The sequence below is a fragment of the Dromaius novaehollandiae genome, chromosome 1 (assembly GCF_036370855.1).
Source record: "Dromaius novaehollandiae isolate bDroNov1 chromosome 1, bDroNov1.hap1, whole genome shotgun sequence".
In the NCBI taxonomy this organism is placed as follows: domain Eukaryota; kingdom Metazoa; phylum Chordata; class Aves; order Casuariiformes; family Dromaiidae; genus Dromaius; species Dromaius novaehollandiae.
Window position 1 is genome coordinate 12,336,334 of NC_088098.1, and position 12,831 is coordinate 12,349,164.

The 12,831-nt window shown below is 38.8% G+C and overlaps 2 protein-coding genes across 5 annotated transcripts in view; one reads left to right on the forward strand and one right to left on the reverse strand.

The window, feature by feature from the left end:
* COG5 (component of oligomeric golgi complex 5) overlaps positions 1–12,568 on the reverse strand; it is a 189,768-nt gene extending 177,200 nt beyond the window's left edge. For all 4 annotated transcript variants that reach the window (XM_064505671.1, XM_064505685.1, XM_064505677.1 and 1 more), the window contains exons 1-6: positions 12,434–12,568; positions 11,336–11,475; positions 10,277–10,334; positions 7,197–7,251; positions 7,024–7,093; positions 1,235–1,355 (exon numbers count right to left, since the gene is read on the reverse strand). In XM_064505671.1, the coding sequence (XP_064361741.1) occupies positions 1,235–1,355; positions 7,024–7,093; positions 7,197–7,251; positions 10,277–10,334; positions 11,336–11,475; positions 12,434–12,506 (517 nt within the window). In that variant the 5' untranslated portion in view covers positions 12,507–12,568. The remainder of the gene's footprint in view (positions 1–1,234; positions 1,356–7,023; positions 7,094–7,196; positions 7,252–10,276; positions 10,335–11,335; positions 11,476–12,433) is intronic.
* A 35-nt stretch (positions 12,569–12,603) lies between these two features.
* LOC112980484 (uncharacterized) overlaps positions 12,604–12,831 on the forward strand; it is a 45,498-nt gene continuing 45,270 nt past the window's right edge. The window contains exon 1 of the mRNA XM_064505714.1: positions 12,604–12,668. The gene's annotated coding sequence lies outside the window, so the exon portion shown is untranslated. The remainder of the gene's footprint in view (positions 12,669–12,831) is intronic.

Consider the following 12,831-nt stretch of genomic DNA (forward strand, 5'->3'; position numbering starts at 1 on the left):
ACTCAAAAAACTGTGACACTCTAACAAAAGAAAGTAGAAATTTTTTTTCCAATTATTAAAGAAAAAAAGGGAGTAATAATTTAAAAAAAAAAACTAAAAAACTGCATATGGCAGAAAAAACATCTCAGATTTTGCCATTAAACTATACTAATTATTTGAACAGAACCTATCATTCACGGTAATCCCACAAGACGTGTAATTCAGGTAATTAAGAGACAGTATTTACTTTATTTATTATGAACACAGGAGGGGAGACCAAGAAAGGAAGACACTGGAAAGAACTGTTCTGGCTTAGAATACTGCAATTGATGCTCAAGTGCTTCAGTCAAACTGTTATACTAAATAAATACATAAACTTCCCATTTGCAACATAGCATCTGTTAATTATAAGACTAAATCATTGTCTAATAACTTTTTGATTGCACAGTATGAAAAGAGCAGTAGTGACAAATAAGCACAATAAACCTTACGAAGATTCCGAATGTTTGATAGTTCAACCCTCCCACAACCTATTTTCAGAAGCTGAAATTTGAATACCATTAAACCAAAGGAGAAATAGCTGGCAAGATACCTTACACAACAGCAACAACAGACCTTCAAGACTAATGTGATATTCTTCAGTGCATCCTGCAGCACAGCGTGGAAATAACCAAGCTAGCTCAGGTACTGAAAGCAGTCTAGCAATATAACCCCAGTGTCATGTGAACTACTCTACCCTTTTTTCCCAGAACCCAGTAAAATGCAGGGTACATTGGTCACTAGTGCAGCAGAATGCTTCCAGTATCTGAATTACTTTAGATATTTGTATGCCATACCACAAATAGCTTTCATAAAGGTCACAGGGCCAAATAATTTTTTAAGATGCAAACTATAATTCAAATTATATCTTATTATAATGCAATGACTTCCAAAAGCTAAATATGCAATCTGTCGCCTCTTAAGGTATTTTATACAAACACAAGCCAGTAAGAAATTAATTGCTCCCCCCAAAATGGTTGCCCAAAGGAATGTAAGTTATTACCATACAATAACTGTATCTAGAAAAGTCAAGTGAAAAAAAAATTGAGGGAAGTAGTGCTATTCATATCATTTATCAACTCAAATCAGAAAGTACACAGTGAGAACCATAGTAAAAAGTTTTAGGAGTTTATCTGATTTTTCCAAGTGAAGCACTAGTGTAAGCCATGGGAACACAAGCTAAAAACACCTCCAAAAGTAACTAAGAAGGACTCACCAAGTTCATTGAGACTCTGGGCAGCTTTTGTTATCTCTCTGCTTCCTCCTTGCAGCTGTCCTTGAAGTCTCTTACTGAGATACAAGATGCGTATTATTCTCCGCAGCAAGTCACAGGCAGCCTGCAGAAAAATCACAGCATTAGCGGACATTATCACTTTGACCATATAATTTTAAGCCTCAAAACTGGAAACATTTTAACCAAAAGTGTCTCCTAAATGGAAGTACGAATGTGAATAAAAACAACGCACTGATGAAAATCGAAATCCCCTTTTTTAAGGATTATTTTTGCACAATTTTATGCAATATAGAACAAATATTTTCAAAAGTTTCAAAAGTTCAAAACTTTCCTAGTGCTATTAAGCTTATGTTGTCATTACTAGGAAAAAGAGGAAATCAGAAGTCTATGACAGAGACATGTTCTATTTAAAACTAGAAATGAGCTTTATTTTATATTTTGCACCTTAAGACTCCTCCTCTCCCCAAACTTTGTAAAACTAAGAAGTTGGCTTTGCCAATCAAAGACTGTTGTAAAATAAGAAAAATGTCAACATCTACCTCAGAGGACAATAAAACTTAAAGGCTGAAAGCTGTTATCATGTATTTTGACATTTATGGTGGGAATATATGTAAAAAACGATTTTCATCAAAAATTTTGTAATGCCAATCAGCCTTGTTCAGAGAACTGTTAACTCACACTTTCACAGGTTTGCCATGAACATTACATTCTTGACTAAAAATTAATTAGATATATGTATATGTAAATTCTCAGGAAACATTCGCTTATGCTTTCATTAGCACCAATTCAGAATAAAAGCATTGCTAACATCCTAATCAAATACAATAGGCTCACAGCTTTTCACTCAACTAACATCTTGAAACAGGTTTTCTCCTTTTACACAGTAAAAATAGAGACAAAGAAAGAGCAAGAGTTAACACCAAGCACATAACGGATTTGGGCAAGTCCTATAACAAAAGGAAGTTCTGATGACAGTGGGTACAAGTCAACCACAAGCTGCAAGCACAGTGGACATGTACCGAAGCTAGTTTTAGACTACACCAACTATTTGGACTACCTGCTCGTCATGTAGTTTAAAAAACACATCAACCACAAGTTTCTATACGGGCTAATTCACCCCCATGCCAACTAGACACACTGTTGTCAAGGCCCAAACAAATTTACTGAAGGTCCTTCCTAAGAAAGGCTTGTTTAGAACTACATAGTGACAGGAAGAATATTAAGGATGCCTGGAAGTCCTTATAAAAAGAAAGAACATTTATGAGATAGACCATAGAAATAACAGAGATCACTGAGTTCGTTAGGGCTGCATTGGGTCAGTCAGGTCAGGAGGCACGTGCAATAGTAGAAGCAATGTTCTGGAATGCATAAAATCTAAAGTAGAGTTCAGAAATGTAACTTAGGAGAAGGTAAAGAAAATATGTGAATTTCAATATAGTCACAGGCATTACTGTGAAACTTGTTAATCTGACTGCAGATGATGGAGATGAGAGATAAACATGAAGTCTGAAGTGCTACTGAAGAGGAAGCCTCAAAAAATATTTACTTTATGGACATCAAATGAAATTAATAGATATTACATATACACATATACAAAATGTTTAGTATTTGACAGACTGACCCCTTTTTTAAATTCAGGTTAATGTCTTGAAAACTAATATTAAAGTGAACATATGAAAACATACACAACTGAGTCATTTCAACAAATACTCAGTGAATTGAACGACTGATCAATCTCTTTGGCATGCTACCGCAAACCAATGAAAATAGAGGATTTATATTTTAATGTTATTCAAACCTAGACACAGTAAAAAAGAAAAATTAAGAAATGCCCCACTGAGACAAATCATTGAAAACACAATTACTCCCATTGCTTTTGGCACTATCACATAGTCTGAAGAGCAAGTTTCCTAAGCATTAGAAGGGGACTTAACTACATGATTTCTATTATCATTAGTGAGAATCAAGTAGGGCTTATACTACTTTGAGAGATTAACGCATTAGTTTTTATTAATTCATTTCCTTAATTAGGAAAAAATCTTGATCCGCATAGCCCTTCACATCTTTGAACTAAATTTCTGGAAGAGGAATGAAAAATAGCTTTACATAGCGTGCTGCACTTCACCAAAGAAGAGAGCACATTATTACTACTTTGCTTTCAGATTTAATTATTTTCTAATCCAATTGTGTACCTCTGGCTAATTTTTTCCTAGGTATTCAGCTTCAGTTATCTTCCGACCATCTTTTACTTTACATGCCAAAACATAATTTTGATTTGTTGTTGTTGTTGTTCGTTATCTCCCATCCCAAGAAACAAACATAGCAAATTATCGTTTAAAAGGATTATTGAACTGATTGAGAGATGAGTAAAGTCACATTTGGATACAAAAGCAAAAAAAAGTTTTAACTTTTGGCCCTTCAAGTTAGAAAAGAAAATGGTGGAGAAAAAGCCAAATACACTGAAGATAAGATGCACTCTCAACTTCACAGCAATCACTACTACATTGTGCCCTTGACAAAAAACTGTTTCATCCACATATTTCCATTTAATGGAATGTTCAACTTAATAAAACCCTCAGTCGCTGCAAAATAATGCAATATATTACCTAATAGTGGGGTAGTTCATTGACACTAGATCATAAAACTGCATGGGACTATGAAAAACACAGAATTTGACCACATGCACAACAAAAACCTGAATTAATTCCTTCTTGGATGAAAGCTTTAGAAGAAGTATACTACATCAGCGAATGTTTCATGAATAAATTTCACTGTTCGAGCAAGAATTAATTCAGAAGAAGGACTGCAGCCTGAGTTAGTCCAGTGGTTTTACTAAGATTGGAAATAAAACTTGATTTTTCTGGAAATTACATGACAGTTACCTTTTGAAATTTAAAGCAACATATCAACACTAAGAGAGATATTATTGCTACAATTAAAACAACCATAAACCCTCTTATTTTTAATCTCAGCTTAGTTTTAAGAAATTGAGGGAAGACAGTTATACAAAGAGGACCACTTGAAACTGTGCCTATGTCTTCCAGATCACATATGTAACTGAATGTATACATAGCAGAAGCCTGAAGAATGATCAGACAATTCACTTTCTTCAGACTACATTTATTATTTAGCTACCACAGTACCAGCAGGAAAACTGTTATTAGTGACTATTTTAAAGTGAATAATTTTAAAATACAGAAATAACTTTAAAAATAAAAAGTTTTAAAAATCAGATATTATAGGGATTTTTTAAACACAAGTATCTGAAATTAAAAAAAAAAAACAGGTGGCAACATTTGGTTAGACAGAGTTGAACAGAAAATAACCCTCTAAGGTACACATTCTCTGGCTACATATTTCAGCTATTAACTAATCCCATTTAGTGATCTGCCAAGGAAGGACTATGAATGTGCTCTGAAGAGGATAGTATGATTTAAAGCAGGAAGCAAGCTTTGTGAGCCTGCTGCTCCCCTGGGATCCCACAAAGCTGTAAGAGTAGAGGAAGACACAACATAAACAAGCACGAAGCAGAGGTTTAGAATTCAAGACTAGATTTGAAGTTTGACAATGAATTTGCAGCAAGAATATTTATGAAAAAGCCAGACTATATTAAAAACATTTAAGGATGGCAAAATGCAGCTTTCTGCAAACCAAATATTCCTTCAGTCTGTGAGCAATCCCATAGCAATCAATGGAGAAGCACTAAAATAGCACAATCAGAAATACAAGAGGCCCTTAAACACCACAGTTAAGCAAAGCATACCTGCCAACCCTACAGGCTTTGACAATCAGCATTGGTTTTTATCGGTCATCTACTCTTTTTTTTAAACCAGTTTATGTACAGTTAGTAGAAAAAGTAAATTTTAACGTTTTAAACTGTCCCAGGCTACCAGTCTCACATGTTTGAGACAGAAGCGAGCAAATTCATGCTGCAAGCTCTGCCACAGCCAGCAAGCGAGTTGTTTGCTATGCTGATGCCCTTCCTTATTGAACAAACAAGGTGGCCAGGTAGAGAGACAAAACAGCAGTGTGTCTTAGGGATACAGAAGGGCTGAGATTTCAAAGGCCTACTGACTCAGCTCTCCTTGATTCCAGCTTCATTTCATAATTCAGGTGTCCCAAGTCTCAATTCCTTCCAGCAGCACAGCAGTAACACACAGCATTCGCAATAGATCTGCCAACACAGGAGGGGGCAGCAGCGCTCATGCAGAGGCCTCTCACTGACAGAGAAACTGGAGTCATCCTTCCCTGGTGAGGTAAGGGGGCAGGTTTGGATGCACTAGCTGGTAGGATGGGTAGCCTAGGAGGCTCCCTTTACCCTGAACTTCTTTCTGATCATGGTTTAGAGCAAGATAAATCCACAGCCAAGAAAATTCAGACACTTCAACTTCCCTGGCACAGCCTGAACAACACTGAACACAACCCCTGGGTGCATGCCGCTTTCAGACCACATTTTGAGGTCAGAATAACGCAAGTAACCTCTGTGGCCATACCCCTGCTACAGCACAGAGGAAGCAAAGAGCACCCAAGAAACGCTGTTAAGTTCAGGAACTCATTCTTCTCAGAGATCCCTCCAGATTTTGACTTTGTGTGAGGTCAGGGCAAAAGCGATCTTCACCTTCAGCCCCAAATCTCTCCGATCCTTTCCACAACTGCAACATACACCAGAGAACAAAATTAACCCGCACCTAACTTGCCACACGGAAGTCCCAGCAGCAAAAACAACAAGAGCTGGAGTTGGAAAGAACAGGAGAAACAGCTGTACAAACTGGCTGAACAACCTATTAAGTGCCTCCTGCTGAACTTCACTGCTACTGAAAGTAATGTAGTAAATACCAGAACTTCGACCGAGAGACTAGTGCAGTTGCTCCACCAGCACCCAGACTAGGAACTGCATGACAGTCTACAGCTTCGCCTACTCTACTGGGAAACAGCAGTCACCCGCAGATGACAATCTACTTGAATGTATATCTGCAGCTCAAATTTCAGCCATTAAAAAGATAAGTTTTGTAAAGCTAAGGTAAATCTGTGAATAGAAACAATTCAAACAATAAGTCACTTAACATTTAGAGATTTGCAGTTGTGTTGCTCTTCAGACCACAAACTGAACAGTTACGATAGAATGCAGCTGCATGACTCCTGAAGATCTATGGAATAGTTTTCCACTATTATAAAACTTAACAGAAGTGTTTGATACTTCTCTCACCATGCTTGTGAAAAGCTCTCTCTCACTGCCCTCTTCTAACAGGCAACTACATTCTCTGTAGACTTCCCTTATATCTAAAAGATAGCGATAATGACGTATTTTAACTTAACGCTTTTAAAACTGCAGAACCACCACTAGCTCTGTAAGCTGCCTTTTGACTATCTTTAAAGATTTTATTCCCAAACTGTTTACTAAACTGCAGTTAAATATGCACTAACTAAAAGTAGCTTCTACAAAATTGCACCATAACATTACATATCAAATATGCACAGTAATGGGAACTTAATCAATCTGTACTCTTACAATCCTTCATTATTTTCTCCATCCATACAATAATTAACCTAACTAGTGCTAACTTCAGTTTCCCAATTTTCAACATGAAGTACTTCTTATGAGCTCATGAAGAGACAAGCAAATACCTAATTTCATTGAGAAATAATGGAAAAAAACTACAGTCTTCTGAAATATGCAAATTCCACCCATATGTAGTAATTCACCTTTCTGCATGTTCTAGAAAATTAGGAAACAAACACGATTTTTAAAATATATTTTTAATACAACTTACTTGAAGCTTTGCTAGCTGAGCTGTGCGAGATACTATTTTGTTGTAGGGGTCAACAATTTTGACTCTAATTCTAAAAAAAGAAAAAAACAAAATATTTATTTATGGAAATAGTAATAAATAACGTGATAGAACAATTAAGAATTTATACTTTTTAATTACAATGAATGGCATACCTATCAACAGTACTTTGTAGAGCACCAATTCTGGTCTGCATCATTTGGAGGACACCTGTAAAATAAAGCAGACATGTTACATGTAACACATCAGCTATAGAAGGGACTATACAGACAGTGTGAAATGAATGAGATATATCCTATTTTGAAATATTGGTAGAGAACACAAACATACAGAACAAATATCACTGAAATTCATCATATGTTAAGTTTCAAATAAGCTATTTATGTCACTTTCTAAGAGAATGATGATTGGGACTGCTGTTCAAAAACATATCGCCTGCTATACACAACTGTACATAACATACAAAAATGGCATAACCTTTTCAACATAGTCTAGTCAATTCAGAGAAACTAACACACAAAGAGGACTGAGCAAATAACCAGTTCTATTTCAAAGTTTTCTTCCTTTAGCATCTTTAGCTAAAAGCATCTTTAGCTAAAAGTAAGGTATCAATGTCACTGTGAGATTATCTAATTTAGATTACAAACAGAGCCAACTACCCTAATCACATTTGTTCCAGATTAGTTCAGCAAAGCAGCACAAAGAAAGCCCATAAGCATGCTCATTCTTTTCCTGTTAAATTGCAAACAAAGCGGTCAAGGGTGGTAGCCATTTTTTACAATATAGAATCAGTCTGTTGAGAATTTAATTAAGTTATGCAAACCCAGACCTATGGAATTATTTTTGTTTCAGTTATTGTGAGTATTCTCAAACATTCTACGTTTTTATAAAGCCCTATTTACAAGCATATCTTCAACAGATTGGTCAAAATTACGAAATATAGAAAGAGAGAAAACACACAGAACTACTGCTGATCTAGTCATTCATAGTTTCTGCACAGGGCAGGCTGAATATATCTCACACATCTTTTATAAATATGCCAACTCCCATCTTCTCCATATTTCAGAATTATTTATTAGCTTGGCTTACTGACAGATTAAAGAGACCTCTGACAGGTATACATGCAATGGCAAGCATGCAATTCTCACACATCAGAAGATGAAGGTATGAGATACAGGGAAAAGTTGGCTGAACAGGTTGAATTTTCAACTCTATACTGGTGGTGGAGGGCCAGTAACATGACACTGGTACAGCTATTACTGTTACATTACTGTAATAGCATACAGCAGTCCTCTTGCCAGAAGGCAGAACTGGGATGGATGAGAAGGGAATCTACCCTGTGTCTGCTGAATAAGCTATGGGATGATGCTATTTAGCCTATCTTGAGCTAATGAACCAGAAAAGAGTATGTATGCCAGATTACTATACCGTTAAAGTGCATAGACCTGAAAAAGAAAGCAAGTCTCCAGCAATTTACTCTGCTAGTTGAGGAAGATTTATTGTAAATGTTTAATGAGATCCACTTTGCACATTCAAATGACTATGCACACTGTAAATTAGTTCCATAAGCTTCACTTGATAGCTTTCAGGATAAGCATACGATGATGCCCTGAGCTGTATGTTTTTACCTTCATAATTAATATTTCTATTGACATTAATCTTTTCTTTTTCTTGTGAATCTTGACTAAGAGTTTCTTTTACAGCAACCATATCATATTATGTGTAGCACAAGCCAGGTAGAGGTAAGAGAAGTTTTGCAAAACTTAAAACATCATGCCCTATTAACTACAGAACTGAAGTTTCTACTGATATCTCAAGTGTCAAATGCTTTTCGGGATTAGAACTCTTCCACACTTCCACTTTCCTTACCTGCAGAAGAGACTTCTTAAAGAGCATAACCCTATATCAATGAAGAAATGTCAGTAAATTTTAGGCAGATTAGATTTTAGTTTTGCTTTGCATTATTAGCTGTATCACATGCATAATTTACTATGTTTGCCTTACAGAAGTGTTTCAAAACTGAACAGTTGTTCAGAAGTACTTCATTCATTCATCAGAATGAAGTGCACAAACAGCTATTCTAGGAAGGAATGCCTTCAGAAACTAGCAGGATTTCAGAAAACAATTCCACTGAGCACAGATTGCTAGAGATTGTGACTGGGAGGTTATTATAAATCACTAGACTGATGCAGAATACAGACTCCTATTTGCTTATTATTTGGAGAATGAACAGAGGTTCAAGTCTTCCTATGCCTTAATTTTCCCCACAGTTTAAAAAGCAGTTTGGGAGTTAACATTGCTAGATTAAACAGGCATTTCTCTATTTTTATATCTGTATGTAAATGCTAACGGTTGAATACTGTATCCAGCAAGTTCCAAAGATGCAGGAGACACTAACTGTCAGCAAACAGAAACTGGCTGGTTATGCCAAAACCTGAAAATGTAAAAAGGGACAAAGATATTATCAAATCATAAAATGGCTGGGGGAGGAAAGACGCATAGATCCCATGGTATATGCAAAGCAGCACAGGTTATAGAAATAAGTATCCTTCTGCACAAAGAAAGAAGGACATATGAAATCCCTGGCAAGTAACAGGGAGCAGAATGAGCGGTCTACTGTGCTTCTGGCACAAGTACTATATATCACAACCATTTTTTCCATACAGATTCAGTAGCTCCTAGGTAAGGCCTTTTTAAATCAGCCATTTCTATTAAAAGCCAGATCCTAAATCATGGAATAAAATAAATGTATGTTTTAAACTTGGTAGCCGCTTTCCAGAAAAAAAAAGAAAAAAAAAAAACACACAACAATTATGCAATTAAGATTGTGTGTTAAAGCCTCTTTAGTTAAGATTTGCAGACTTTGTGACACATGCACAGCAATGTTTACAAACTTCATACTTATGGCAACAGATATTAGCTAATGTTCTGCTAAATTAGGCTTATTTAGAAAAATATGTTAAAAGGTCAGAAAGACTTAATTGTTAAAGTTGCTCAGGACTGCTCATCAAAACATTTTTTTCCTAAGAGGTAACTATTACAGAGAAATATCAGGCGACTCTTCTCCCTAGAGCTCCCTCTGCTGACATCAAAAAGAACAGCCAAATGTTACTCCTCAGATCTGCAACAAATAACATCAGGGGCCCAAGTGGACAGTGAATGACATTACCTGTGCAGACATTAACAGTAATTTCTCAGTTATAAGAAGCACTAAGCATAACATAAATGTATTTACCTTCCAAGGATTCAATCCCAGTTGCTTGGGCCAACAGGTCCTCATGCCTTGCAACAACCTTAAAAAAAATAAATAAATAAAGAGAGGAAAAGAAAAATAAAAAAGGAGAGATGAGAAATCACGACAGAAGTATAGAGATGCAAGCCTGAAAGGAATATCAAAATATCATCATCTTTCTACATTATGCAGACACAGGAAATAGTGGCCACACTTTAAAAATGAAAAGTTTTTCAGAAAATATATTTTAATTCACAAAAAGAGTGAGCTCAGAACTACAGGATGGTCAGTTATTGCAGCTCAGCAACAGATGTTAATTGAAGCCAGCAGAGTACAGTCACATTTCAACACATACTCACACATAACAGTCATTGTAAATGTAAGCTTGTTAATTGCCAAATAAGAATGTATATTCACATTTTTTGTATTTTAATTTCTACTTATTGGAGGTAAACTTTCAAAATTCATTCCCAAAGAATTTACCAATGCAGGAGGATGTATTTTTGAAACTAAACATAAACTTGGCAAGTGTTCTTGTGGCAAGGTCAACTTAAGTGTCTGTATGGATTCTAGCACAAAACCTTCTGCTCTTCTATCCAAACTCAAAACCCCTTCTGAAGGCATGCCCAGCTAAAGGTAAGGATCACAGTTTAGGCTCCAGCACAGGTTGAAAGGGTGCAAACTGAGTCATTCGGTTATCTGCCGTCATCAAGTATCTTCTCACAATCATCATCCCAAAAGACAGTTTTTTGATAGCTGACATAATCATTTGGAAAGAGTCAGGGAACATCCTCACAAAGAACAGTGGGACCTCCAAGCACACAGACACCGAGTGCAGAAATTCAAAGCAAAACAGCATACAGCTTTCTGGGAAGGATATTAAGACTCAATTTGACTCAATTAGGTATCAGATTCACTGCTACTTTTGCAGCAAGTTCTACCTTTAGTGATCACATGCTGAGTATACTGGATAATTTCAGAGGCAGCAAGATCAAAAGACTACCCAACTTTTAACTAGTTTGTATCAACCACCCCAGAACAACAGGTATGTTTTAAACTTACTTGTAAATGAAGCTCTTTATCCAACTGACTAATACCTTGTGCCAGTTTTGCTAATTGTTCAGCTATCACAGCCTGATGGATAGACTGGGAAGTGTAAGTTTTGACATCAAAGTCTTCTCTGAAGAACTCAGCGTAACATTCTGAAAAAAAATTAAATTTCATCTTCATGTTTCAAAACAATTAAATAATATTTGTGGACATGAAGGGTATGTTCTGCAGACCATCAGTCTCTCTACATATATCAGGACATGTTCTCTACATTGCATAAGATAAACAAGACACTGATTTTAGAAGAGACCACAATCAAGAGAAACAAGCTTGAAGCTGAAGACTTTTTTTTTAATAGCAAAAAAACCCAAAAGACAGGTATTCCCTTATTCCCCACAGCCTTTTCTTGAATAGAATATACTAAGAAGCACTGTCACCTTCTTTTTCAAACTCCACAAACTAAGACAAGGTTGTGTGTGAATCAACTACATGACCATCTTCAGACCGAGAATCACAAAACGGCAATACACACAGCTCCACGAAATCACATCAGAATTTTATAACCATGCTGATTTCCAGAATGCTAAATTAAGAAATGATACTGTAACAATGACTTTTAATACGGACAGGCACGAGCTAGAGTTTGTTTGCTAATATTATCGAGCACCTCCATCTCTCTCTTGGGCGCGCTTCTTCTCCCTTTCCGGAGCAAGGCAACACAGGTGAACGAGCCCCCCAGTGAGCCCGCGCCACGAGAACGACTTCAGGAAGAGAGGGAGGCCTCCTCTCGCCGGGCACCGCTGCCAGCGGGCGCAGCTGGAAGAACCACAAGTTGCCCGGTTTTTGCCTTCTCTCTGCCGCCGAAGGTTTCCGTGACGGACAGCACGGGGGCTGAGCCGCCTCGCCGCCCGCAGCCGCTCGCCGCCCGCCCCGGCCGCCGCCGGCCGCGGGAAGCAGCCGGCGCTCCGCAGGGCCGCCCCGAGCGACCCCGCCGAGGCCACGGCCGCAGCGCGGTCCCGGCGGCGCCTCCGGCCACCGCGAGGCGCCCCCAAGGCGCCCCCAGCCGCGCTCCCCACACAGCGCCGCGCGCCGCCAACGGCCGCCCCTCACCGTCCGCCAGGAGCTCCGCCAGGGTCGCTGCCGGGTCAGCGCCGCCGCCGCCGCCTCCCCCCGCCTCCTCCATGCTGGCAGGTGCTGCGGGCCCGCACGTCACTCCGGGGCGGCGGCGATGCAACGATGACGGAAAAGGCGGGCGACAGAGCGGCGCCGCCCCATTGGCCGAGCCGGGGCGGGAGGCGGGGCGAGGGGGTCGTGGCGGAAGGTGGCCGTGTGCTCGCGCCACGTGGTGAGCGCGGGGGGTGCGGGCCGGGCCGGGCCGGGCCGGGCCTGAAACGGACGGGACCAGAGCGGACCGGAGCGGAGCGCGGGACGGGGTGCTCGGCCTCGCTGAGCGCGGGGCGGCGGCTCTGGCGGAAAGCCAGAGGTTGGGCTGGGGCCTGCCGGGGCCC